Raw genomic sequence first — 27,560 nt, forward strand, 5'->3', positions numbered from 1 at the left:
TATAAATTATATGTCACTAATATGTGTCCTTACTTTTTATTGTGCTGAATAAAACTGTACAGATAAGTCTACTACTGCTGCTAGTATTACTGTTCCTTTAATGGAGCAGCCCTGATGAACCTATCAGATCTGATATATGTGTGTTCTTACCACGGGGGATCTGGCAGACCCACTCCAGCCGGGCGTCACAGTGGAACGGCGTGGCGTAGAACGGCGCGGGAGGCAAGTCGTGCAGCAGAAACACAAACAGGTGCTTCAACGTGCTCCTGGAACTCTAACAGGGACACAGATTGTTGTGCAGCTTTTATCATGAGAGGAAACATAGAAGAAGAGCTGTTTTATATGTGTTTATATGAGCTGAGTGATAGTTTCAGAAGAGAACGTCTCTCTTTCTGACAACACAATCACTAACTGAGATAAGCTCAATGAGAGCAAAGGTTAAGATAAAACAGTTGTTAAATGGAGGGCAGCAGCAAGAGAAACCAGCTGAGTCCTTCTGAGTGAACCAGAATAAACAGTCTTTATGCTGACGCGTGGTCATCAGGTCCTCATGATGTGAAAACACGTTCTGAACGGCCGTATTTGTTGGTTTTTCAGGACACCATGTCGGACGTGAAATCACTGAGTTAATTGGGACAGATTACAGTGTTGGCTCTTCTTGTGACTGAGGGAAAAGAACTTAATTCACAGATCAAGCTGTGCAGTATAAATCCGCATTTCTCCGTGGATTAGGCTTTTTTAATAACTTTTAACTTTCACAGTACTTAAATAGCACCTAGACCTGCTTTATAATTAAAAAAAGACACGGAGATCTCACTTCAGTATGGGACCTTTGAAAAATACATAACTGGGTACATAAATACGGAATAAAAACAAGTTTTAAGTTTCCATCAGGTAGAATAAATCTACCAAGTGTACCTTGAATGCAGCGCAGTCCCGATTGTACGCATCATCCTCATGGAAGTCTTGCTGTAAAACATCCAGAGATACCTGTTTGAGATATAAATAAACATAATTCATACCAAGAAACACAAGCAATACTGTGCAATGCAACACAGCCAGATGTTTTGTGTTTGACATGAATAAGGGAGGCTGTTTAAGGTTCATGAAGATAAGAGAAAGACTACTGCCTCTTTTTCAGAAACCTTGGTGGAAACATGGAGCACGGGCCAAGAAAGAACCGTTCAGTCCTGAAGCAGATCTGAATCACTGTACTCTAAATATATTACAAGATAGAGCTGGAACAGGTCTGCACTCTCCAAGGCCTCTTCTAGTGTTCAATATACTTACAGAGAATATTTCTGTAAAGAATATGTCATGTATATTATATATATCAGGGAGGTGTTAGAGTGGTACTCACAGGCTGCCCGTTGCTCCACTGCCAGGAGCGATCCGCGGGGTTTCTCCTGTTCAGGCCGACCCAGAAGTACCGATTATTACTGCAACAAACACCAGAGCACCGTCATTCACACTCATTAATCTGCTCTGAAACAGGATGTGGTCATTTTATTTATACTGCAGTAGTCTGCTGAAGATAAACCCGTGATAAAACCCATCCTGAGACATCAGTCATTTAATCTGTGATATGTTCTTGAGGTGACAGTGTTCTGACTTCCTAACTGTTTAATGTGGCTGTTGAAGTCCAGGTCTGAGTCCATGACTACACCTGTTCCTGGCTTGGTTTGTGCTTTTTAGCATTACCGTTTGAAATGTGGGTTTATTTTAATGATCAAGTGAAGTGTTAGAGGAAGTGGATCTCTGAGTTATTAGCCTATGAAGAGGTTAAAAAGAAGAAGAAGAAGAAGAAGAAGTAGTGAGGTCACAGGTAATTACAGTCCCTCCATAATCTGAAGCATGAAGTGTGTATAAAGGTTGAATAAAACTTAAAACATCAATTAATTCATATTTGCTCATGCATCAGTGTTAGCTAGCTTGATGCTAACAGTAGTTGAGAGGATACCTGATGGTTTCCCTCATGATGCTGTGCAGCGCCCTCATCTCCGCGCTGCTGCTGAAGCTGGGCAGCTCGGCGCCCAGAGCAGAGCAGAACTGCTCCGCCTCCTTCCAGGAGCGCTTCCTGCTCAGCCGCTCCTCGTGGAACACCTGACCAGGTGAAACTACAGGTTACAACCGCCTCTGAAAGGCGTTTTGTCACATAAAGACACACACATACACACAGACACAGACAGACACACACACACCTTATAGCAGTATTTGGGGCTGGCGTTTCTGGAGACCCATCCATCAGGACACTTTGAGGTGGGGTCCAGCTCTGGTTCTGGGGCCGGAGGGGGACCGAGGTCTTTCCTACAGATGGTCCCGGCCTTAAAGATGGTGCAGTTCTTGGTCTCCCACTTGCCCAGAGGCTTCGCAGTGGAAATCACAGCACAGCCGCCATCACGATCTAAAGTACACATGGAACACAGAAGAAGAAGAAGATAGATGATGAGAGAAACTGCTAGTTCAAATATTTTTGACATATATCTTTCAGGTTAAAATGTACAGTTTCTTCTATTTAGCTAATTAAATTTGGTATACAGACATAATAAACTTTTAGAGCATCAGCATTTATATATACAGGAGCATCTCAATAAATCAGAATAATATGGAAAAGTCCATTTCCAGTAGTTCAAGTCAAACAGCTCCCACCAAGTCTTTAGTGCATAAAGGTGGACATACTCTTCAGACTCCAACATTTACATATCAAACATACTTTTTAAAATTGGTCTTTTGCAATATTAAACATTTTTTGAGACACTGAATTTTAGGTCTTCATTAAATGTAAACCAAAATCATTATAATTAGAAGAAATTAAATAATTTAAGAAGTGAAATGATTCATTCTGTGTGTAATGGATCTATATAATGTGTTATTTCCACTTTTTGAATTTAATTACTGACATAAATAAACGTTTCTTTAATATTCTAATTTATTGAGATGCACCTGTATGTATACTGCTGTAAGTGTTTTGCATGACAAACAGGGAAAACTAAAAGGTTATGTTTGCATCATCTGCAAAGAGAAGCTCAGAATGAAATGCATCACTTTAAACTACTATTATTTCATGCAGTAGTACTAGTTGAGGAGCAGCAGCATCAGTTGTTGCTCACCTGGTTCGAACCAGCCCCAGTTGGTGTATGTGACCAGCCCTGGGGAGCCGTCCTGGCTCAGCCACTGGTACTCCCCCGTGTTCTTCATGTCCTGCAGCCCGATCCAGAAATACTGAGTGGTCTTACCGATCTGCTCTCCAAGAAGACGGCTGATGAATGCCTGCTCGAACCTGGAAGTGCAGCAGTCAAATATGAGAATATCAGAAAGTATTGATGCAGCAGCAGCTGCTGAGTGTCAGTGTGTATTTCTGATCCAGCAGCAGATCACCAGCTGGCCTCTACCTGTTCCTGATGGTGACGTTACAGCGATCTTTAAAGGACACTTGGTTGGTGTTAACTTGGTAACAGGAGTTGCCGTGTCTCCTCCAGCCCTGAGGGATGATAGATAGATAGATAGATAGATAGATAGATAGATAGATAGATAGATAGATAGATAGATAGATAGATAGATAGATAGATAGATAGATAGATAGATAGATAGATAGATAGATGGATGGATGGATGGATGGATGGATGGATGGATGGATGGATGGATGGATGGATGGATGGATGGATGGATGGATGGATGGATGGATGGATGGATGGATGGATGGATGGATGGATGGATGGATGGATGGATGGATGGATGGATGGATGGATGGATGGATGGATGGATGGATGGATGGATGGATGGATGGATGGATGGATGGATGGATGGATGGATGGATGGATAGATAGATAGATAGATAGATAGATAGATAGATAGATAGATAGATAGATAGATAGATAGATAGATAGATAGATAGATAGATAGATAGATAGATAGATAGATAGATAGATAGATAGATAGATAGATAGATAGATAGATAGATAGATAGATAGATAGATAGATAGATAGATAGATAGATAGATAGATAGATGGATGGATGGATGGATGGATGGATGGATGGATGGATGGATGGATGGATGGATGGATGGATGGATGGATGGATGGATGGATGGATGGATGGATGGATGGATGGATAGATAGATAGATAGATAGATAGATAGATAGATAGATAGATAGATAGATAGATAGATAGATAGATAGATAGATAGATAGATAGATAGATAGATAGATAGATAGATAGATAGATAGATAGATAGATGGATAGATAGATAGATAGATAGATAGATAGATAGATAGATAGATAGATAGATAGATAGATAGACTTTATTTATCCCAAGCTGGGGATGGACAGCAGAGAGACTTCTGTCATGTTCACACTCACATCTAGTTTCTATTTAGAACAGTCTGATCTGTATTCATCTGGGTTTTCACCATCAAAGTCAACTCTAGTTTCATTTTTGCATTCATGCAACCACACATTGTTCTGATAATACAGCGACAGATCTGTATGACTCAAACCTGAAGTGTCATCTGACCTTAACACAAGTTAAAAGAATACTTAAAACACACTGGCATGACTACTGATCTTTCTCTTTATGACTTTGTGTTTCTTTTGGATATTTGCATACAAGTTGTGTGGAACATAAACTGTATATCACACATCACATTCTAATGTGGCCAGGAACTAATCTGTGGAAACCACAGTGCAGGTTTCTTAAATAATAAGGGATATTAGACAATACTCACATCCTTAAAGCTACATCCGGCCTGAGTCTCTGCCTCTCTCACTTCCCCTTTCCTCTGACACATGAAAGGCAGCCGCTGGGTGCAGTCGCCGACCCGCCAGCCGTGAGCCTTTAATGCAGGACCACAGTCAGAAACACACTCAGGCCACAACAACAGGCCTCACTAAATACTAAATACTGCACCTGTCCAGAGTAGAAGACACAGCTGGTGTCCAGAGTGGGCTGGACTGGCTGGTTCTGGTCCCAGTAGGTGAAGCTGACTGGTTCCTCGTCGATCCACTTGAAGACGGTGGGATTCACCCCGACACCCACCAGACCGATCCACACGTCCAGCGGCTTGCCGTCTGATAATAACACAGATAAAGCATCACTATGGAGGTGATGGACAGTAACACAGATAAAGCATCACTATGGAGGTGATAGATGATAGATGATAGATGATGGATGATAAATCAGGCTGTGGGGAGAACAGACTGACCTGCATGGAAGCTGGTGCTGATCATCTCTTTGCTGTCGATGGAGTGGAGGCTGGCCAGAGAGCCTCCTCCCTCCTTGGTGCTGTTACAGGTCATCAGGGCGTCTGTGAAGTTCCCGGGTCTGTCCTTCACCAGCTTATAACACCAGCCGTTCCAGGGGACCCAACCTTCTGAACACACCGTTTCTGAATACACAAAAGACTCTGTGGAGAGAATGGACAGAGGGCAGTCAGGTCACTTCTATCCCAAAACGACTAATTTAATCTAAGGACTTTATGATAAAACTGAAGAGCAACGAAGCTATTGCCATCATGCCACAGCTCTGATGTGAACATCTGTCTACTGAAAGGAATCACTGCTAGCAATCTTTGATTTTCTCCACATATGTTCATCTGATCGACATGTGTTGCTGAGGAAAAGAAACTGAAACTGGAAGTTCAGTGACTAGAGCACGCTCTCACCATCTACAGGACATTTATCAGGGATTTTAACATTTCAAGCATCAGACATGTAACTGTGGAAATGATCGACCAGATCTCCTCATCCTAACTAGCTAGCTGTTGCTGAGTGTATGCTAGCACTGCTAGGGCTGCAGCCATGGCAGGTTGATGGCTCAGCATCCATCAGACCCAGGAGGAGCAGTGGTGAGTGTGAAGCTGTAACAGTGACGGAGGCCAAGCAATCAACCGTCCTCCTGTCACTTCATCCATCAGCTGGTCCAAACTGAAACATTTCCACAATGTTGGATGAATAGCCACAAATATTTAAGATCTTTGAAGATATATTGGAACGACTTTGATGATCTCGTCTCCCTGCTCCCACTCTAACACCTGATTATAATCATCTGCTCCTTACTTGAGGAGCTTCAGCTGCTTGATAACCAGCAGATCATGTGGATCAGGTGAACTGGTGCAGTAGGTCTCCAGGACATTTGTGGCTTTGAAGTGAAATATCTTCAAATATTGGATGATCATTGCAATGAGTGCACAATCATGTCCAAATTAGGATGAACTGTAATAACTTTGGTGATCATGGTTAACCTGCCTAACATTAGCATGTTAGCATTTAGCATTGACAGCCTCAGAGGTGCAAGCATGGCGGTGGACACTTAAAGCTAATGCATACTCTGCAAGAAGAGAGAAATGTTCTCTCTCCCAGGGCTGCTAGAACAGAACCATGTCCTTTTGTTCTTGCAGCCCTGGGAGAGAGAACACATTTCTCTGTTCTTGACACACCATCTGGGCAGAACTATGTTCTTGTGTGGTTTCCAAGAACTATTGTTTGATTGGTCAGATATTTGAATCTGAATGTGTGAATCTGCAGTGGGAGGGCCCTGTGAAGAGTTTCTAAAGAAGTATGAAATGTCCTGACCAGAAATATGTTTTTCTTGTTCTTGCCACCTCGAGAACAAGAACAAATGTCTCTTGTGGAGTATGTAAAGAGCTTTAGTCTTATTTAAATATGATTCAGGAGAATTTGCAGCTAACGTACCTGTTGTAGTATCCTGAGTGCCGTTGACTCTCTTCTTACAGATGTATGGCAGACGCTTGTTGCACGACTCAGATTCAAAGTTCTGTTTGGAGTTCATGACTCCACAGTCGGACTCGATCAGCGGGGAGGTGGACGGCATTCCTGTCAAACACACAATACAGAAAAATAAATCAGCAGAGCAGAGAAGTGGCATTTACTTCACAAAGAGAGGAGAAATAAAAAACATGTTTCATGTTGCAATAAGGGTTGGACACAGAGCTGCTAGTGGAAACAGTGACATGTTGTAAATTAGAGCGTTCACACAGCTCATATCAGCAGACGGCTGCAGGATCCTTGACGTTCATACTGCAGAGCAAAAGAACAAGATCTTCCCTTTAAGAACAAAAAAACAAATGTATCACAATAGAAGAGGCGAGAGGGCTTTATAAAGCCTCCCATTCACTACTATTAATGAGTTATTCAGCAACAGTAACAATCCCAATGCCACACTGTGTCCAAAAACCAGCACAATGAGCTTCTTGATAACACTGGCCTCATTGTTTCTCTGACTGACACCACGTCTCAGTTTATAGAAGCCAGCGACAGCAGCACACCACAACAGGATGCAGGTTCAGCTGTTCTCCAGCAGCAGGTGTTTCCAGAGACGCATTAGGTTGATAAATACTGTGTTTTTAGCAAAACTGTTGCAAAACAATTTCTTTCCACTTTTTAAATGAACGTGCATCTTGTCGGTACTCAGAGAAAGATTAGAAAGTAAAAAATAAAACAAGATAAATATCATCATCATCACCTGTTTCCCATCTCAGGGTGGAGAAGGGGGCTCCGTCGGCCCACTGCCAGCCGGCTGACGTGTCCAGCTGGTGGAGGCCGATCCACATCCTCTCCGGCATCGTCTCCAGGCCGTCCAGCACTGCACACACACACAACACGCAACACAACCTGATGTTATAACAACCATCGTTAGGTAATTCAGCTTAAATTATTGTTATTCTAATGCTATTATAATGGCATGATAATAATAGTCTTTACGGATTATAATTAATCATTTTATTTTTAACATTTCATATACGATATCAAGTATTTGTTAATGATTACCAAATTATTCGCAAACCTTTATGAAACAATTTACAAATATTATTTTGGCAGCTATTATAAAGTTGCAACTGATGATTATGATACTTTGTTAAATGCTTAATAAATACATTGTAAAGCATTTAAAAAGAGTCAACAGTTAATAATTGGTTTGTAAACCACCTTCAATGTAATTTGGCAGCTTTAATAAAGTTGAAAATAATACGTATAGTAAAATAATGATTTATGAAGTGGTTTATAAAGCATGCAGTTATTTTATGATGACTGTTGCTACTTTATATGGTGTTGATAATGGCTTATAAATCATTTAGCATCATTAAAAAAATACTTCATAAAGTATATAAATGTGTTACAATGTGTGCAACAACAAACTGATAACATTACTAAAAATATTTGTATTATTATTTTATGGTCTGTTCCCAGTAAAAAAAAAAAACCTATGATCTATATGATACTATATAATATTCACTAAAGTTGGCATGAACATCAATTTATCATTTATTAATGGCAGGTATTAACCATATATTTAAAAAACTATTCAAGTTTATATGGATTATCAAGTTAATTTGGGATTGAAAACAACATAATAAAACACAAACACAATAAACTGACTTGGAAGGAGAGACGTGAGAAACATTTAACAGGTGGAAAAAACAAACAATTTCCCAGGTCGGTTTATGAATCATCGTTGTTCAGAAACGGTGTGAACTAGTTGTGCTCCAGTCTCATACAGATGTGGTTTTTAACTTCCCTAAACCAGCTAAAGCTAACGAAGGCGTTGCAACAGCTGCAGCTAACACAACCAGCAGGAAGATGAAATACTGTAAATATAATATATAATATAATAATATATATATATATAATATAATATAACAGGAGCCTTCAACACTGTTCACACTGTTTATACATTCTCTAGAGCTTCAACTAAAAATATCACTTTCAGTTTTTATATTATAGACATGACAGCATGATGAACACGGTTTAAAAAAACAGAAACAAAAAAAGTAGAAATAAAGATCTCTGTGTCAACATACACAGTTGAGACAGTTATTACCAATAAAGCCAGTAACGTTTAGACTCCTAACAGAGACCTTTATGTTTACAAGGACCTGCTCCACTGACACAGACTAGTCTCATTTAAGCTGCAGGTTTTTCTGTTCTTTTACTTTCACTAAAAGGTCAATAAATAGGAAGAACCAAACCAGGTTTATCATGAATGTTTGTTAACGGCTCTGAGCCTCTTAGCGGCCATGTAACAAACGCTGCCAGCTTCCGTTATGGCGCTCTGACATTTCTTGGAAACGTGATGTGTTATTGAACTGTGACCCGCTTTAAACCACTCACTCTCTAACTGGCAGCAAACGGCTCAATGCATGCAGCACTTTGCCCGTTTCCTGGGACGCCACTTCACTGAACTCCTGCACGTCTGTTCACTAGAATAATACATATTACACTAGCATATTACATATTACACTAGCATAATGTCTATCTGCTGTCTTCTTCTCTGCAAAGCTTCATCTGAACTGTGCATTTACAGCTCTAACAGAGATGAGAAGGGATGAGGAGCTAAATGTAACAGCTCAATGTGGCATTTTACTTGGCAGAGGCACACAGTGTCTGCCAAATAATAAAGTGACAAACAATATAACAAAAACCACACCTAGCGAGGAAAGTTCAACAATATTAAAGTCATTACAAGGAGCCATTTTAAACCAAACTGAGACAAAACATTATTTGAGAATACCAGACCTTTATGTTGCATTTTTCAATACCAGTGATACTATTCTAGATAAGAAAACTTATATCATATGTTCTAATAATATAATAATTTGTGAATTATTCATACCAATAAAAATTCCTGTGGATTTTTTTGGGCGTAAATAACCTAGATGTAGATTTATTTTCGGTCTCTTTCTGTTTCTTTTAATAATTTGTTACGCAAACTGGGAAAATAAGACTACTTCCTTCAAAAGTTCTCATAAATATAAATAAACTTTTCTGGGTTTTTAGTTTCAAAATCACCAAAAGTATTTTCCAGTAGTTTTGTTTCCCTGTCAACTTAATTATCATGGCAGTTTTTTTTATAATTAAATGTTATAAATGTGTTCCTTTCCTTTCTGATGCTGAATCCAACATGAGGCCGACAGCTTTGACTGCTTAGATTTTTTTGTCAGCTTATTGTGAATAACAGAGAGAGAACAGGAGAAAAGGAGCGTGAAGAAGAAGTAGTAAACCAGTCTCACAGGTTTTGGAGTGAAGGTCTCCGGGCTCAGACACACTCAGCAGATCAGCTCCCTGACTACGACACGAGTCCAGAGCTTCATGCCAGGTCACCGTCGCGCTGGAAACAAACTCGTAGCAGGATCCCCCTTCAGAGCCGGCAAACAGAGTCTGGCAACCCTCCTCTGCAAGGTCAAAGAGGGTGAGAAATCTCAGCATGTCATTTGGTTTTGTGAATGCCGGATGTAATTTAATACATGGGAAATAAGATTAAAAAGAGAAAACAGCTTGCACACATCAGCTTCTAACAGACATTTGGTGTCATTCCTGTCAGCAATGTGTCCTGGAAAACATTGTGCAATGCAACAGTAATGCCAAAAAGGGCCCAAAATCATGACATTTACTTGAATATTTGTGAATAATATTAAAAAACAACATGCCAGGTGTCAGACAGTGTCCCTTCTTTCTGTCTTGGTCGAAGTCAGACGAGGTGGAGCACCAGGACAGTCCCGGGAAGTCGTCATCTGGGAGGCAGCCGTGATGCCAGCTGCCGTTGTGCTTGAAGGGGAACTCACAGGGAGCGCCGGCAGCGTTCCCGTTGGTGGTGTGGACAACTGCACAGAGAAGATTAGCAAGATTAGCAAAGACAAAGAACTAATGACTAATGTCATTTCTAGCAAAATACAGAAAACATGTCAGGACAGTGATCTTTTGAAAGGGAAATTTGTTGCGTCAGCTAAACGACTTCTTCTTGTTCTTCTTCCCAAGAAACACAAACACACCTAGCAGACAGAAAGCAGGGAGCAGGAACTGATCCTCAGCATGCTGCCTTCACTGCTCTGGCAAACACGCAGAGGTTAAATATGGGAATCGTAATCTTAATGGGACCAAAATAAGCTGGTTTGAGGAGGAAACCTTGCTTTAAAAGCATCGGAGAATATCATAGTTGGACAGAGATGTGTTTATTTCACTCAATGGAACCACAAACATCATGACAAAACACAACATCTAACAACATCTAACAACATCTAACAACATCTAACAACATATAACAACATATAACAACATATAACAACATCTAACAACATCTAACAACATCTAACAACACCTAACAACATCTAGCTGGACGCAGGTTTCTATGGAACAGGCTTACATGAGAACCTGAATGTTCAGGAATGAGTATGAAACAGCAGGAATAACAATATCATAAAGAAACTAGAAAATTTTTCTCTGGGGAAATTCTGAAAGGGCCACGGGGGCTACTGCCGGTGTGTGTACACTATGATGAGATTCTTCAGAGATTTATAACTATGCCCTTTAACCTCAGAGTGTGTGTGTGTGTGTTATTAAAATCACATAAAGTTACCTATGTGTGTGTGTGAGTGTGTGTGTGTGTGTGTGTGTGTGTGCACGTGTGTTTGAAGCATGTGTATGTATGTGTATATGTGTGTGTGTGTGTGTGTGTGTATCTGTAACTGTAATCACATCAAAGATCAAAGCAATCAACAGAAATAACTGCAGCTGTTACAGTGACAGCAGCCAGAGGTGGACAGACTGGAATTTCTGGCCTCGAACAGAAAGCATTTTTGGCAAAACCATAATACCTATCATTGATCCGACTTCACTTTGAGCGTCCTGAGTTCTTCCTGAACGTCTACATATGGTTTTTTTCAAGAAAAATGAAAAAATAGCTTTGTTAGAGCGATCTACAAAAACTGTTCCATCTTCCTTTTTGCAGAAATCTTCCTGCGTTTTTAATATGGGAGCCAATGAGGCTGTTGGTGGTGTTGGTGGATCATCTGTGCGTCCTACGCCCAAACTATAACTCTGACAGCTTTACCAGAGGATTGTGAGGGAGAAGACTAATTTTCCTACGTTTCTATGTATAAATTATTTCTGTAGAGTGGAATTTGCGGCCTGGAGCGCAGTTTTAAAATTTATTTTTTGACAGTTTTTTCTCTCCCTCTACACTCTGGCGATGATGTCACACACTGTGACACGAACATTCCGTGCAATACACACCCATTATAATCTCAGAATTTCTCCAAAAATGATCATGGTCATTGAACAGGGATTGATAAAAAACTATATGACCTATCGAAACGTGGATTAATACACCGATACACAAGACTTGTGTCTACTGTTTAAAGTTTAAATGGAGTCTCTAGGTGAAATTATGCCGGAGGAGTAGACATTTAAAAATCTCCAATTATTGTTCTTTTACGCTCATTTTTTGTCGGCCGTCCCATTCACTTCAATGCAAAATGTTGGGCTTCGCCCCGAGCACTGGTCCCTACAACTATTGCTGTAGTGGTCCCTACAACTATTGCTGTAACGAGCATAAACATGTGACGAGCATAAACATGCATATTAATGCCAGACTGGATCCTCTCCCGTTTAGTTTTATTTTACACTCATATTGTGGCTGATACACTGATACTGATGCTGTTATCACATATGAAGCTGTTGCTTGTTAGATTGTTACATTCAGGTCTTTGTTTATATATTATCCATATTATGGACTAGAATTCACATTGAAGTTTTGCCTGATTTGTTGCTGCATCTAAAAGGTTCACACTTGAATTGAAAAAAGTTATTTACCAAGTTGCTGCTCCATGACTTATTATTATATATATTATATTTAGTTATATATTTATAAAATAAATAACAAATTAGTAAATGTATATCGATGTATTAATGTGTTACATCGTGTTTTACAAATTTAGTAAAGTAATCAAGTTTCTAAAAGCTGTTAGAACAAAAAAAACCTTAAATATTAATGCTAAAACTTTATCCCTCGACTCTTGTGGATAATTTAAATAATTGTATAATATAATATAAATATTATATAATAATATAACATAATATAAACATAAATGTATTCTCAATTACAAACATTTCTACATATTTTTCATGTTGTAGGAGTTTAGATATGATCAAATGTCAGTCATGTGGTGAGAAAAACACGTGAAACAAAAGTGAAAGTTAGAATTCACTGCACAGCCAGCAGCCAGAAAGCTCCAAAGGAAATCCCCGAAAGTTCAACGGACACGACTTTAAAACAAATAGCTGAAGACTTCAGGACCTGAAGTTGAGGACTGGAATGGTTTTTAGCATAATATATATATATATAATTACATTTTAGAAAATGACTTTCTCTTCTAAGTTGGACAAATTCAAGAGAATTTGGGAAACACTAAAGACTTCTAGTTTTGTTTTCTTTATTTTTTTAAAAGGAGAAAAATAGAACAAACTTTTCAATGTGTTTTTCCCCCTTTTCTTAAATGATAGATTGAAAATGTATTGAAATTATATCTTTCATTGAAAACATAAATGTATAGAATAGAATAGAATATTTATCTATATATTTATCTATATATCTATTTCATGAAGAGGTTTTAGAGGAAGTCTTTAACTTCTTTAACTTGGATTGTGACACATCACGCTGCTACAGAGCAAACAGGAATAACAGACTGAAGATAACCAACTGGTCATCAACTGGTTTTAAAAAATGCACAAGAACCAGTTTGGTGCTGTGGCACAAAGGAAGCCAGCAGCAGTTAATGAGGAGGGAGTAACTCTTGTCAGGGTTTGACTCAGGAAGTGGATTCTCTAACGTGTTACAAACTGAATTTACCTTCAGAGATACCAGTGGTCCTCAGAGCTCATAATGGACCCCATACCAGTGGTCCTCAGAGCTCATAATGGACCCCATATCAGTGGTCCTCAGAGCTCATAATGGACCCCATACCAGTGGTCCTCAGAGCTCATAATGGACCCCATACCAGTGGTCCTCAGAGCTCATAATGGACCCCATACCAGTGGTCCTCAGAGCTCATAATGGACCCCATACCAGTGGTCCTCAGAGCTCATAATGGACTCCATACCAGTGGTCCTCAGAGCTCATAATGGACCCCATACCAGTGGTCCTCAGAGCTCATAATGGACCCCATACCAGTGGTCCTCAGAGCTCATAATGGACCCCATACCAGTGGTCCTCAGAGCTCATAATGGACTCCATATCAGTGGTCCTCAGAGCTCATAATGGACTCCATACCAGTGGTCCTCAGAGCTCATAATGGACTCCATACCAGTGGTCCTCAGAGCTCATAATGGACCCCACAGAGCACTTTACTACAGTATGGAGCTTCCCTCCAGAGGAGAAGGACCACTCACCGCGGTAGAGCTTCTGGCAGATGTTGTCCTGAGAGTCTCCTCTCCCCCAGCGGTCCCCGGTGTCCCGTCTGGTGGTCACCGTCCCCTCGCTGACCGCCAGGCCCATCTGGTAGACGGTGTAGACGGCGCCGTCCAGGCAGCGCCACCACAGGAAGCTGCCGGCGCCGCAGTCCACCAGCGCCAGCGCCTTGGTGCGCACGTCCAGCGCCAGGCAGAGCGCCGTGTGGACGTGGAAGAGCCGGTGGGCTGAAGCCCACTTCCACAGCGTGGAGCCGTCTGCAGCGCCGTCTGCAGAGCCGTCTGCAGCGCAGGAGAGCAGACGCAGGTCTGCAGACGGCCCCGAGCCCAGACACAAACCGGTGGACAGGTGACGGATGGTGAACGAGTCCTCGTCTGTGGGAAACACCATAAAGAGTTAATAAATGATGTTTGTTGGTATCAGAGATACTAAAGCACTGGGACTCTGAGACCGGGACTCTGAGACCGGGACTCTGAGACCGGGACTCTGAGACCGGGACTCTGAGACCGGGACTCTGAGACCGGGACTGCTGGGCCCTGCTGGGAGGACACTGGGAAACTTTTTGTTTTTTAAACAAAATGAGTGTGTATATTTATAAAAAACAAAAAGAGTGTTTATATTTATAAAAAACAAAAAGAGTGTCCCAGTTTCAGTATTAGTCTACATACCATGTTCAGTTCAATCTTAAATCTTGGTGGCAAATGATTTACAAATTACTGCATTCTGTTTTTATTACATTTTTTACAGCATCTCAAACTTCTGGGGTTGTAAAAGGATTCCTGAGGATACAGTCATGGAAAAAATGATTAGACCACTTTTCATTATAATAACCAAGATCATTATCAAGAAAACCATGTTAAATGTCTCGATATCAGCTCTGAAATTAAACTCTTATCAGCTATATGTTGTTGTTATCATTATATTCGTCCAAACAAATGCACCTTTAGTTGAACCAGGCATTAAAAATGAACAATAAAGTGAAGAATTAAGGGTGGTCTGTTAATGTTTTCCATGGCTGTGTGTTGGGACTTCTTTTTAAAAGTGGTTGCAAGGCAGCGAGCATCAGCTTTTAGTGGCTGAAACTGAAAACACGGCTGCCATTTTTTGTCACCTTACAAGTTGAGTGATTGAGATACGGAGCAGTTATATGTCACTTTAAAAATAAAAAAAACCTGCCGTCAAATAATAAAGACGTATTCCAGTAAGTATTGGTAATTATTATAGTGTGCTACCTTGAACTAATCGAGGTGTGTTCACATCGAGCTGAATCATGCAGGATATTAAGATATTACTAATATCTGTTCAGGTTTGACTGGTTATTTGTGAGTTGAATGAATTTGCATTTATCGTTGGCGGGTAATGAAACCTGTCAGCCCATCGTCTACTACTCAGTTAAACTACTTAGTTAAACTTCTTAGTTAAACTTCTTAGTTAAACTACTTAGTTAAACTACTGAGTTTAACTACTTAGTTAAACTACTCAGTTAAACTACTTAGTTAAACTACTTAGTTAAACTACTTAGTTAAACTACTTAGTTAAACTACTTAGTTAAACTACTCAGTTAAACTACTTAGTTAAACTACTTAGTTAAACTACTTAGTTAAACTACTCAGTTAAACTAAACTACTTAGTTAAACTACTTAGTTAAACTAAACTACTTAGTTAAACTACTTAGTTAAACTAAACTACTTAGTTAAACTACTTAGTTAAACTAAACTACTTAGTTAAACTACTTAGTTTGCTCCGGTATTGTCTCTAAGAGAGATTACATTTGTACATGCAGGTAAACACACCAACACACATGCAGCGTTTTGTATTTCTGGTTTTAAATGAACCAATTTTTAAATGTTTTAATTATTTTGGGGTGCGTGTTTTATTGTTTGCTGTCCTTCTTTTTTATATTTCACAAAGTGTCTCCTAAGGCCCAGAGCTGGGTTCCCCTTTTGTTGAGTCATGAATGTGTTATTTTAATGTCCTGAACTTTAATCCTTGATAAAACAAAATGGATCAAAATACTCACATATAAATACTCAGCCCGTTTCATCTGTACTTATGGGAGAAATGATAATTTTTGGCAGCATTAGGGGAGCCTACATGGCTTTATTATTTATTATTATTATTATTATTCCCTGTGATTGTCTTTTACTGTCAAAGAGGCCATGTGAATAAAGGAGTCATGCTACAACTGGGGAATATCCATTTAAAGTACATTTACCTGTTATTATAAGTATGTAAAACAGGGGAAAGAATTGATCATATAGGCCTACAGTATAAAGTAAATGTGCAGTATGTTTATAAAAACCTCACATTTGATGGAAACCCCTTCCCCCTTTTTAAAGACTCATAAAGGCGAAAAAGAAAATGAAAACAAATATATATCTAAAGTCGTTTTACTTCTAGATCTACGTTTGTAAAGACATTTTCCATTAGAGACATGCATGTAACTGCAATAAAGAAACAAATGTAGAGTTATTAGGATATAAAATAAGCTGTGTGTATAGTTATGGATGATTACAGCATCATAAATCTGCTGACACACCTACAGCACACACACACACACACACACACACACACACACAGGCTTTCTAAAATAGAAAGCAATATCAGATTACAGTTTGACTGTATAGTCCTGCAGCCTCTCGGCTCTCCAGCACTGATCAATAGAGCTGATCACTGATGGAGTCCTGACTCTAACACCAGCTGAGGGTCAGTAAACAGCTCTGGGGGATGGGAACAACAAGTAAACAAGTAAACAACCAACAAACTAAAGCTGCTCTATGAGCTCCACTTGTTGTGGTCCAGCAGGTTTCAGGCTTTTGTCCCCGGATTCATGTCGAGGACCAACTTCTGATCCGGTTCAGAGGCAGAAACCGCTTCGTCATAGCTTCAGAGCTCAATGTGACACAAAGTGACGCAGAAGTGAAACAGTGAGTGTGAGTGTGTGTGTGTGTGTGAGTGTGTGTGTGTGTGTGTGTGTGTGTGAGTGTGTGTGTGTGTGTGTGTGTGTGTGTGTGTGTGTGTGTGAGTGTGTGTGTGTGTGTGTGTGTGTGTGTGTGTGTGTGTGTGTGTGTGTGTGAGTGTGTGTGTGTGTGTGTGTGTGTGTGTGTGTGTGTGAGTACTCACCGGGGCGCGGAGCGTCAGCCGGGACCGCGGATCCCCACAGAACAACAAACAAACAAAGACCAAGTGTCGCTTTGAGGGTCTTCAGCATGGTGACGCTGTTGTTGTTGTTGATTCATAAAGAATCTGTCCTCCCGCCGCGCGGAGCTCTGATTGGAGGCGGATCGATAAGTGATAGTGATCCGGACTGAAAGTGATCAGGAACCAGCAGAACCCTGTTCTCCAACTGTCAGCTGTTATCTCTGTCCCGCTCCACCACCCGTCAAGCTGCACCAGACACAGGGAGGGCGGGCACTTCCGGTTACACCTTCAAAATAAAGGCGACAAACAGTGATGGAAAGTGTATGGAAGCCCATATCATCACCCTGTTAAAATAATCAGCTAACTCATTCTCTCAAGTTTAGCAGGAAACACAAAAAACTTCACCCAAAGTGTAACATATGACATTTATTGATCATTTCACTCAAAAAGGATGTAACAAAGGATGGCTATTGGCATAGTAATAACACTGTGTAAATTATGTAACTTAAGAGAAATAAATGACTTAGGCACTTTTTTAACATGCCTTTGTGACTTAAGCAAGATACGGTAACACTTTATTTTGAAGGTGTCTACATAAGAGTGACACAAGCCTGTCATAAACATGACATGACAAGTATCATGAGCATTAATGTTACTTCAAAGTGTCATTAATGTTCATGACACATCCCATGTCATGTTTATGTATCAACAATAAAACTCTGATAAACTAAACTGATAACTAAACAATCTCCCTCCAGCTCTTCTCTGCTGGGTTCTTATCTGATGTATGAATGTGGAAAATTATCAAAGAAGTGATGATCTTAAAGGGTAAAATCATGATCTGATCACTGAGGATGAAGTGATTTTACCATAGGTGGCTATGAGGAGATGATTTAGGCAAAAAAAAAACAATTTTGACAAAAAATGACTTAGGCGATTATTTTAATATTGTGACGATATGTACCAGGAAAATTAACAAAATGATGGAAACATGATTATGAATGATAAAATAAATAAAAATGTTATTGTCAAACATACCATACAAAAAATACAATTACAGTAACAATTTATAAGTTTTTTTTAAAAATCTACTAAAATCACTGAGTGAGTCAAAATTATTAGTATTAATATGAAATACTAATTCAAAATTAAGCCTTACTGAGTCAAATGAACGAAACAATAAGTAATATATATTAGATCCCAAATTTAAAAAAAAGATAGCAGGCAAAAATCAGGACTTAAAGTAAAGTCATAATAATATTAATATTATTATATAATTTTATTATCATTCTTATTATTGTAGTAAAATACGCAAGTCAAAAGGATTATAAATAAAATGAATCATGAGATAACATCATTTTATTTTAATAATAATTTCTGAGCAGCAACGTTTATGTAGGGCTTTAATTTTGAAAGCAGAGCTGTCTTTGTTCCGGTAGATGTCCCGGTTGTGTCGCTGGTTCCTCCCTTCACTTTCCCAGAAACACCGGATCTTTTCTCCGGTTACCGACGTCACGCCCACTCGGTTGTTTCCGTCAGAGAAACGCACGCGCGTTGTGTTTTCGTCCAACTTCAGTAAAAACATTCTGGTTCATATCGCAGTTTATAGTTATAGTTTATAGTTATAGTTCATATCGCAGTATATAGTTTATAGTTTATAGTTTATAGTTTATAGTTATAGTTATAGTTTATAGTTTATAGTTTATAGTTTATATCGCAGCCTGAGTCCTGCAGCGCGAAATGTTTTTATTTGTAAACCCAGCAGCTGCTATGAATTATTAATCACTTGATGATGATCAATATCTGCTCTCCGCCTCATTCTGCTGTTAGCGGCCAGATGCTTATAGACAGATGTTTATATATGTTACAGATGTTTATATTAAGATCTGCAAATGACGCGTTTTGTCTCGTTTTGTCAGAGATAATGTTCTCTGATCTCAGCTATTTAGAGCAGTAGTTCTCAGAGGAAATGGCACATTAAGACATGTTGGGGAGAAAATCTGCTTTTAGTCCTTTTAGACAACAGAAAGTGAATAATTGACGGAGTAAAGAGGGAAACATCCCGAAGATCTCAGTGAGGATTAAAAACAAAAAGATCTCAGGGAGGATTAAAAACAAAAAGATCTCAGGGAGGATTTCCTCTGGTTAGTCATTCAGCAGCACTCAGAATGAAACTGGAAGCGTTCGGCCTAACTTCAGTTTATTAAAACACAAAGAAAATTGTGCAAAATACATTTAATAATTTGCTTTTAACATTGCATCAGACAAAAGTGAACAACAGAGCAAATCAATCATCAGTTACAGTTTACATACAAAAGACTCTTTTATCCATATACAGCATGTGTATTTATAAAAATAAAATAAAAATACAAAAGTAATACTGACAACATTGCTGCAGCTCCAACAGCTCCTGAACTCCTGAATTATTATTATTATCACTCATTTCTATTAGCTCATTCATATTATTTATGATGCTGGAAGTTACTTTACATTAACAGATTGCAGCAACTTTTCCTTTCACTTGTTGAGTAAATCCTCTTTAGGATCCACAGATTTTTAATGTTTACCAATTTAAACGTATTAAATCCTCTTACTGCAGGATTATAAATGTCCTCTTTTAATAAAAGCTGTAGAATCCCTTCTTCAAGATTTCCATTTATCTGAACTTTCTTTTACTCTAGAAATTAAATGTGGGCTCTTCATTGTTGACGTGATGAATATCCTCACAAACATTTGTGTCATTTAAATGTTGTGAAAGAATAAAACCTGCAGAGATGAACTGGGATCCTTCAAACATCCTGGAGGAAGAAGCATCATCATCATCATCACCACGTGGTGCTGAGGCGTCTCAGCGTAGAGGAAGAAACATCATCATCATCATCATCACGTGGTGCTGAGGCGTCTCAGTCCTGTCGTACCTGAAGGAGGATAAAGGAGTGAATAACTGGTGTTATTCTCCTGGAGGAGCCTCCAGCTCTGTGATCAGCACGTTCCCGTCTGACTCGGTGGCCTGAGAGCTGGTCTGTCGGTAGTAGGCTCCGCCCAGCGCCGGCAGCCCGCCGAAGCGTGACGCGTTCCTCCGGTACAGGAAGCAGACGGCGCCCAGCAGCACGCCGAAGATCAGCACCGCCACCAGCACGGCCGCCGCCGTCACGCCATGATGGGAGCCTGGAGCACAGCAGAGCTTCATTATTATTATTATTATTATTATTATTATTATTATTCCAGCCTCTTCTCTGTCTGAGTTACACAGAAATACAGATTATAGAATAGAATAGAATAGAACTTTATTATTATTATTATTATTATTATTTATTATTATTCTAGCCTTATCTCTGTCTGAGTTACACAGAAATACAGATTATAGAATAGAATAGAACTTTATTATTATTATTATTTATTATTAGTCTAGCCTCATCTCTGTCTGAGTTACACAGAAATACAGATTATAGAATAGAACTTCATTGTCATTGTACAAAACAACGAAATTTAGTCTGGAGCAGTCCTCCTCCAGTTGCACAGTACAAAATATCAATATAGAAAAATACTTAAAACAAAAATACAACATTATCAACATTATCAATGCTGTCAGCAATATATGTATAAATAAAATATATATCTAAGTGACAATGTTTTAAAAAGTCCAAGTCTGATAAGGCTGATTAATGGACTAATACTAATAATAATACTAATAAAATACTAATACCACTGTGGAATACTAAGTCCTGCATCAAACATTACTCAAGTTAAAGTACAAACATTAACAGCTAAATTAACTTTAAGTATCTTAATAAAAGTACTCCTGCAGTAAAATATTATCTGCCAGTATTTACTATTATATATCATGTTTTTGGATTTATACTACTGCTGCAGGTTTTAAGGTTGTGCACACTGTTGATAGTTTAATCCGAAGCATCATATTCTATAACCGATACTGAATCATATGCCGATACTGAATTAAGAGAGAAGAATTCATAAATAACCAATATGACTGTGAACTGATTTTACATGCTGCAAATGCACCCAAAGAGCGTATTTCTCCAACATAAAACTTTATTAAATAATATTTTACACTGTTATAAATTATAAATTAAACGAACACTGTATTACATTGTCAGCCAATTCTATAAATGATAACTGAGGAAATAAAGAATATATTGCAGCCAAATAAACATCTTTACTGCTAAGTCAATGAATGACTATTTAAAAAAAACACAAATTCTAAATCACGCCAAGAAACATTTTCTGTATTATATATTGTGTAAAAAACTTTTCATAGTGGTTCATATCAGACAGCACATACACTGATACTGATATGCCTTTGATGGGCCAATATCGACAAATAATATCCGTCAACTGATATATCTGTTCTCTAATATTAAAATGTTTCTCTAAGAGGAGTCCAGTTTTATCAGAAACAAATAACTTAAAAATCCCCAAATGTGTAGATCCATGATTCCACTGGACAGGAGAAATATTAATGTGAAAGCTTGTTGAGTCACACAGTGAATCCTCTCTGAGCTTTAGCGTAGCGTAGCTTCACTAGTGGAAGGAAATGCAGACGGCAATAAACCAGATTTTAATCATGAACATTAAAATGAACTTTACCATTCAGTGGCTCCACTTCTACCTCAGGAACGACGTCTGCAACAGAACACATGAAGTTCAGTGTAACTCATCATGTATCAGATGTTACAAGAATCACTGGATGTTAATCAGCATTTCCAGCTTTGCTTTGTTTCTGTGTGTCTGAAATAGCTGCTGGAGAGTTTTAGTCTTATGTGGCATGCACATATTTAGTTTCAGGCTATAAAAAGGTTTCTAAAGCTGAAAACAGAAAGGAACTTTGCAGGTGAGAAGCACTTTCATCCTCATTAAATAAAGATAAATCTTTCTGTATAAAGCAACCAATGTAGAGTTTCTCTCAGGCCTGGTTTGGAGAACGACAGATTGTTGGAATTGTGTTTTTTTTTTCCTCTTTGTGGCCGCACAAACAAGCTGTAAACACAACAACAACAACAACAACAACAACATATCTCCCCATCATCACAGCTGGAGGTTCAGAAACAACCCAGCATGTTGCTTTGGTTCAACAGCTGATTTAGATTCCTTCAGAAGTCTCCAGAAGGTGAACCGACCTGAGAGGGTTTTGCAGACGAAGCCGAGCCGCTCGCTGCACTGCGCCAGGTGCCACTCGCCGTCCGCCACCCGGGTGGTGACGCAGGCGTCCGCCGCCAGCAGCCGGGGGTCTGGAGCCTTGTTGGGCCAGTTGGTGTAGTCCACAGGGGAACCGTCCACCCAGGACAGAGACTCAGCTGAAAGCACAGGGTCAATGAGGAGGAGCCTGAGATCAGCTGGTGGATTATGAGAGATTAGATCTCAGAGATCTTAGAGATGTTAGAGATCTTAGAGATCTTAGAGATGTTAGAGATCTTAGAGATCTTAGAGATCTTAGAGATGTTAGAGATGTTAGAGATCTTAGAGATCTTAGAGATCTTAGAGATGTTAGAGATCTTAGAGATCTCAGAGATCTTAGAGATCTTAGAGATCTCAGAGATCTTAGAGATCTTAGAGATCCTAGAGATGTTAGAGATCTTAGAGATCTCAGAGATCTTAGAGATCTCAGAGATCCTAGAGATGTTAGAGATCTTAGAGATCTTAGAGATCTGAGAGATCTTAGAGATCTCAGAGATCTGAGAGATCTCAGAGATCTTAGAGATCTCAGAGATCCTAGAGATGTTAGAGATCTTAGAGATCTTAGAGGTCTTAGAGATCTCAGAGATCTTGGAGATCTCAGAGATTCTTACTGTCGATGTTGAAGTGCATTCCCAGCCAGACGGCGTGGTGGATCAGCCCCGACGACCACAGCTGCTCCAGAACAAACCGGTTCTCCGTCTCACTCTCCACGGTCAGAACGTCTGACGTGTTGACTGGAACAACAGAACCACAACCACTGTACAGCTTAAAGAACAGTTTCATTAAAAAAAGTCCCAAAGATCCAACTAATCCTTAAAAACAAATATAGGAACTGTAACTCATTAGAAACTGAGATGATGTCTAGTCTTTTTCCTTTTTTTTGATGATGATTTTGGTTTTTATCAAGAAAACCATGTTAAATGTCTAGATATCAGCTCTTAAATTAAACTCTCATGAGCTAGTTTTGTTGTTATCATTATATTTGTAATATATAATCTTTTATATTGCACTCAATGCATCACAACAACAGTAGAGAACAACCGATAAACTGCAGCTAACCCAGATGGTGAACTCAGTAACTGCAGGATGTTTGTGTATCATGCAAATTCAATTCATTTTAAGCCAATTATTGAGGAGATTTTGGTTATTTTAAGAACTTTTTATCCAATTATGTTTTGTTTTTTTCAGAATTCTACGAGCTAAATAGGCTCCTTTTATGAAAAAAAAGATCTATTTTTTGCTCCCCCTGCCCCGGCCATGGTTCTGTTAGCTCTAGTTGTTCAGCAGATAGAGAAGTTTCTGTTAATATAACTCAATGTGCCCTAATCCTGTCAACTGTTTCACTCATTTATTTCTTTAATAATAATCTAGACTTACCAAGAACAATTTAGTTAATTTAATTTAATTAAGTTTCCTACATGGTAATACATAAGAAGCTGACAAATAGGCTGTATAAACTGTATATGTTTTATGTTAATTAAGGACTTTAAGGGCCATTTTTCCATCCTTGAGCTTTTCAGAGCAGCTCCTGTGTTTGACCTCTAGGGGGAGCATGTATCCCATCCTGCACATTATAGAGACTTAACATGTATTTAAAAGTTTCTATCATACCGTTGTTTCTATTCAAAAACAGCACATAGATTACATAAATGATGGCTGAACAGGTAATGCATGAAATCACAGCCTACCTTTCTGCCTGCAGTATTCTCTCGACTCTTCAAACGTGAGTTTCTGCACCACGGGCTCAAAGTTGTAACAGCCGTGTCCGAACTTCACCCAGGAGGAGGGACAGGCGCCCTCGTACGAGATAAACGGTTTACTGCCTGAGAGAGAGACAGCAGAAATGATTCCACCATGATGAGAGACAGAAATGATTCCACACATGCTGAGAGACAGGAAGTGAAGCTGAGAGCTAGCATGTTAGCATGGTTAGCACTGACTGGGTGTGTGGGCGTGGCACAGGGCTCCGTGGAGCTCCGTCTCACAGTCGGCTCGCCGCCAGCCGCCGCTCACGTCCATGAAGACGCACTCCCCCGCCAGCAGGTCGTCCTGGTCGTCGGCGGCGTCCCAGTGCGTGAACACGGTGTCGCTGCCGTCAGACCACTGGTAGTTGATGCCGCTCTGCAGAGACCAGGAGGATCTTTTTACATTTATTATTCACATCATATTATCTCAGTAAATGATTGCACTTGTGTAAGATGTGAAGGTTAATGCTGTGTATGACTATTATTATTATTATTATTATGGCTTTCACTATTAGTTTAAAATGTAGTTAAACATAAAGAATCTTCACATAAAATCACAATTTCTGGTTCTTGAGTGTGCTTACTGGGTTTGTTTTCGTCATTTAGAATCATTATGAAAACGTAAAAATCAGAGTAAAATATCTATTTAAAGCTTTAACAAATAAACAATATGTGCCGTGCTTTAGTGAAGGAGTGTTCATGTTTCTGAAATCAAACTAGTGAATCAGCAGCTGAAACACAGTCGCAGTCATAATATTAATAAATGATGACAAATTCACTAGTTATTTGTTGGTTACTGTATGAATAGGTGCAATAAAAGAACAAGAAACACTGGTTCATGAGGCAGAAATTGAACAAGATAAAAAAAGAGAGAGAGGCAGAGAGAATTGGATCCTTCACTTCCTGTTAATTCTCTCCATGACTAAGACATTCCTCAGTGATACTTGAATCCAAACGTTAAAAAAACCCCTGCATACTTATTCTGAGACAACTGGAACTACTGATCATCGATAAAACAAACCAGGAAAGATTTTTAGAATCTTCTGTAATATTTCCTTTGTAATTCACACCTTTGGGTAACATATTTTCTCTTATTAGGATTTAGTTCCAAAGTATTTTGCCCTAACGATATACTTTCTGTGTGAATTTATTGTTCAAAAATAATTTATAAGCTTCAAATTTTCCATCTTAGAGCGGCGATTAAATCTGGTCAGGTGGTGCATTAAGGGACAGAGAACAACGTAGGACAAACTAAATACTCAGTGAAATGCTAGGATTCACCAGGATTATTTAAAGGAATAATTAAATCCCAAAACGACCATTTGTATATATTAATTGCACACCTCATGTTACCTTGAATTCTTGAAAAAAAAAACATTTTTATCACTTCCACAGTGAACAAAGAATAAAAATAAATAAAAAACAGAGTAATTTCTTGATGAATTGTAGTATATGAGGGGTTAAAAAGCAAATCTATATCTAAACATCTGTTAATAATGACGCATTATTATAATAAATAATAATAAATCACACAACTAATGCAGTACATTATAAATCTTATTTATTCTGTCGTATGCTTGGTACTTCCAAGATATTTATTTCTACATTTACTCATTTAAAACTTTAGCCTTCACCGTGAGACTGTCAAAGATTTATTAAATAGTAACATTTTGGTGAAAATGAAGACACCATTTACTTCATTTTATCAAGAATTCTCTCTGTTTTTCTTGCACGCCTCCCTGGGAAAAGAAGAATCTAAAATCCAGAATTCAAGGTAACACAGTGAGTAACTGATGTATAAATATTCATTTTAAGTATTCTCTTCAGCTGTTTACATGATGTGTGGGGAAAATGACTGTTTTAGGATGTTGACAACATGCAGACATGCAAATCTATGTTTATGGTAAAGTGAAAAGACAAAAAGCATATTAAAATATTAAACTACCAATTATTAAAATAAATCTCATGCATATTCTCTGCAATTCATGCTCATTAAGCAGAATTAACAGAAGAGTTTGGGGAAATACACTTATTTGCTTTCTGGACGAGACTGAGAATACAAATAATATAATAAGAAACTACAGCCAGTAGATGGCTAGCTTAACTTAGCTTAGCTTAGCTTAGCTTAGCATAATACCTGACAGCAGGGGAACAGCTGGCAATGAGCACTGCTGTAAATCCGTCTCAACTACAAAGATTTGTTTTTATTCTTTGGTTTTTGTAAGGATGAAAAAATATGAAGTAATACGATTATTATTATTAACGACCCAGCTGGTTGTTTCTTCATACTAACCTAGTTAACTGGCTCTAACTTTATATTCTGACAAGAGACAACATTTTCATTTAATTATTGATGAAAAGATGAATTAGCATATTTCCCAAAAAGTCAAAGTGTTCCTGTGGAGAAGCAGAGAAACAGTTATAGAGTAGATAGATATAGATATAGAGTAGATAGATATAGATATAGAGTAGATAGATATAGATATAGAGTAGATAGATATAGATATAGAGTAGATAGATATAGATATAGAGTAGGTAGATAGATATAGATATAGAGTAGATAGATATAGATATAGATATAGAGTAGATAGATATAGATGTAGATATAGAGTAGATAGATATAGATATAGAGTAGATAGATAAAGATATAGAGTAGATAGATATAGATATAGATATAGAGTAGATAGATATAGATATAGAGTAGATAGATATAGATGTAGATATAGAGTAGATAGATATAGATGTAGATATAGAGTATATAGATATAGAGTAGATAGATATAGAGTAGATAGATATAGATATAGAGTAGATAGATATAGATATAGAGTAGATAGATATAGATATAGAGTAGATAGATATAGATATAGATATAGAGTAGATAGATATAGATATAGATATAGAGTAGACAGATATAGATATAGAGTATATAGATATAGATATAGATATAGAGTAGATAGATATAGATAGTGCAGAGGATACATACGTCTTGACTATAGAGTCCGATCCAGTGGGGGACGGCCAATCTGTTGACAAGCACAGTAAGGAAAGCCTGGTGGTAGGCATCTGTAACGCTCACTAGCTCAGAATCTTTCTCTATGCACATATGCATGGCGTCGTACCAGCTCAGGTTGCCTGACACCACCCGGTAGCTGCGGCTGCGGTACTCGATGGTGTCAGGGAGAGGGTGGTGGTAGGAGTGGGTGGGGGGCTTGGATGGATCTGGGACCAGAGAGAAAGAGAGAGAGGAGAGAGGGAAGAAAGATGAGTTCAAGGTGTTAAT

At 38.6% G+C, this 27,560-nt stretch overlaps 2 protein-coding genes across 2 annotated transcripts in view; both read right to left on the minus strand.

Annotated features, from left to right (window-relative positions):
* The window catches only part of ly75 (lymphocyte antigen 75), a 31,226-nt gene extending 13,647 nt beyond the window's left edge, over positions 1 to 17,579 (minus strand). Inside the window, exons 1-16 of the mRNA XM_059352096.1 lie at positions 17,322 to 17,579; positions 14,180 to 14,572; positions 10,444 to 10,617; positions 10,027 to 10,188; positions 7,482 to 7,601; positions 6,692 to 6,832; positions 5,203 to 5,403; positions 4,908 to 5,068; positions 4,726 to 4,833; positions 3,393 to 3,481; positions 3,111 to 3,280; positions 2,202 to 2,404; positions 1,961 to 2,103; positions 1,361 to 1,439; positions 919 to 990; positions 151 to 274 (exon numbers count right to left, since the gene is read on the minus strand). Of these exons, the coding sequence (XP_059208079.1) occupies positions 151 to 274; positions 919 to 990; positions 1,361 to 1,439; positions 1,961 to 2,103; positions 2,202 to 2,404; positions 3,111 to 3,280; positions 3,393 to 3,481; positions 4,726 to 4,833; positions 4,908 to 5,068; positions 5,203 to 5,403; positions 6,692 to 6,832; positions 7,482 to 7,601; positions 10,027 to 10,188; positions 10,444 to 10,617; positions 14,180 to 14,572; positions 17,322 to 17,409 (2,428 nt within the window). The 5' untranslated portion in view covers positions 17,410 to 17,579. The remainder of the gene's footprint in view (positions 1 to 150; positions 275 to 918; positions 991 to 1,360; positions 1,440 to 1,960; positions 2,104 to 2,201; positions 2,405 to 3,110; positions 3,281 to 3,392; positions 3,482 to 4,725; positions 4,834 to 4,907; positions 5,069 to 5,202; positions 5,404 to 6,691; positions 6,833 to 7,481; positions 7,602 to 10,026; positions 10,189 to 10,443; positions 10,618 to 14,179; positions 14,573 to 17,321) is intronic.
* A 1,943-nt stretch (positions 17,580 to 19,522) lies between these two features.
* pla2r1 (phospholipase A2 receptor 1) overlaps positions 19,523 to 27,560 on the minus strand; it is a 35,489-nt gene continuing 27,451 nt past the window's right edge. The window contains exons 24-30 of the mRNA XM_059352086.1: positions 27,264 to 27,499; positions 24,476 to 24,656; positions 24,224 to 24,358; positions 23,147 to 23,269; positions 22,478 to 22,654; positions 21,948 to 21,983; positions 19,523 to 20,507 (exon numbers count right to left, since the gene is read on the minus strand). Of these exons, the coding sequence (XP_059208069.1) occupies positions 20,290 to 20,507; positions 21,948 to 21,983; positions 22,478 to 22,654; positions 23,147 to 23,269; positions 24,224 to 24,358; positions 24,476 to 24,656; positions 27,264 to 27,499 (1,106 nt within the window). The 3' untranslated portion in view covers positions 19,523 to 20,289. The remainder of the gene's footprint in view (positions 20,508 to 21,947; positions 21,984 to 22,477; positions 22,655 to 23,146; positions 23,270 to 24,223; positions 24,359 to 24,475; positions 24,657 to 27,263; positions 27,500 to 27,560) is intronic.

Source organism: Centropristis striata, chromosome 2 (genome assembly GCF_030273125.1).
Source record: "Centropristis striata isolate RG_2023a ecotype Rhode Island chromosome 2, C.striata_1.0, whole genome shotgun sequence".
In the NCBI taxonomy this organism is placed as follows: domain Eukaryota; kingdom Metazoa; phylum Chordata; class Actinopteri; order Perciformes; family Serranidae; genus Centropristis; species Centropristis striata.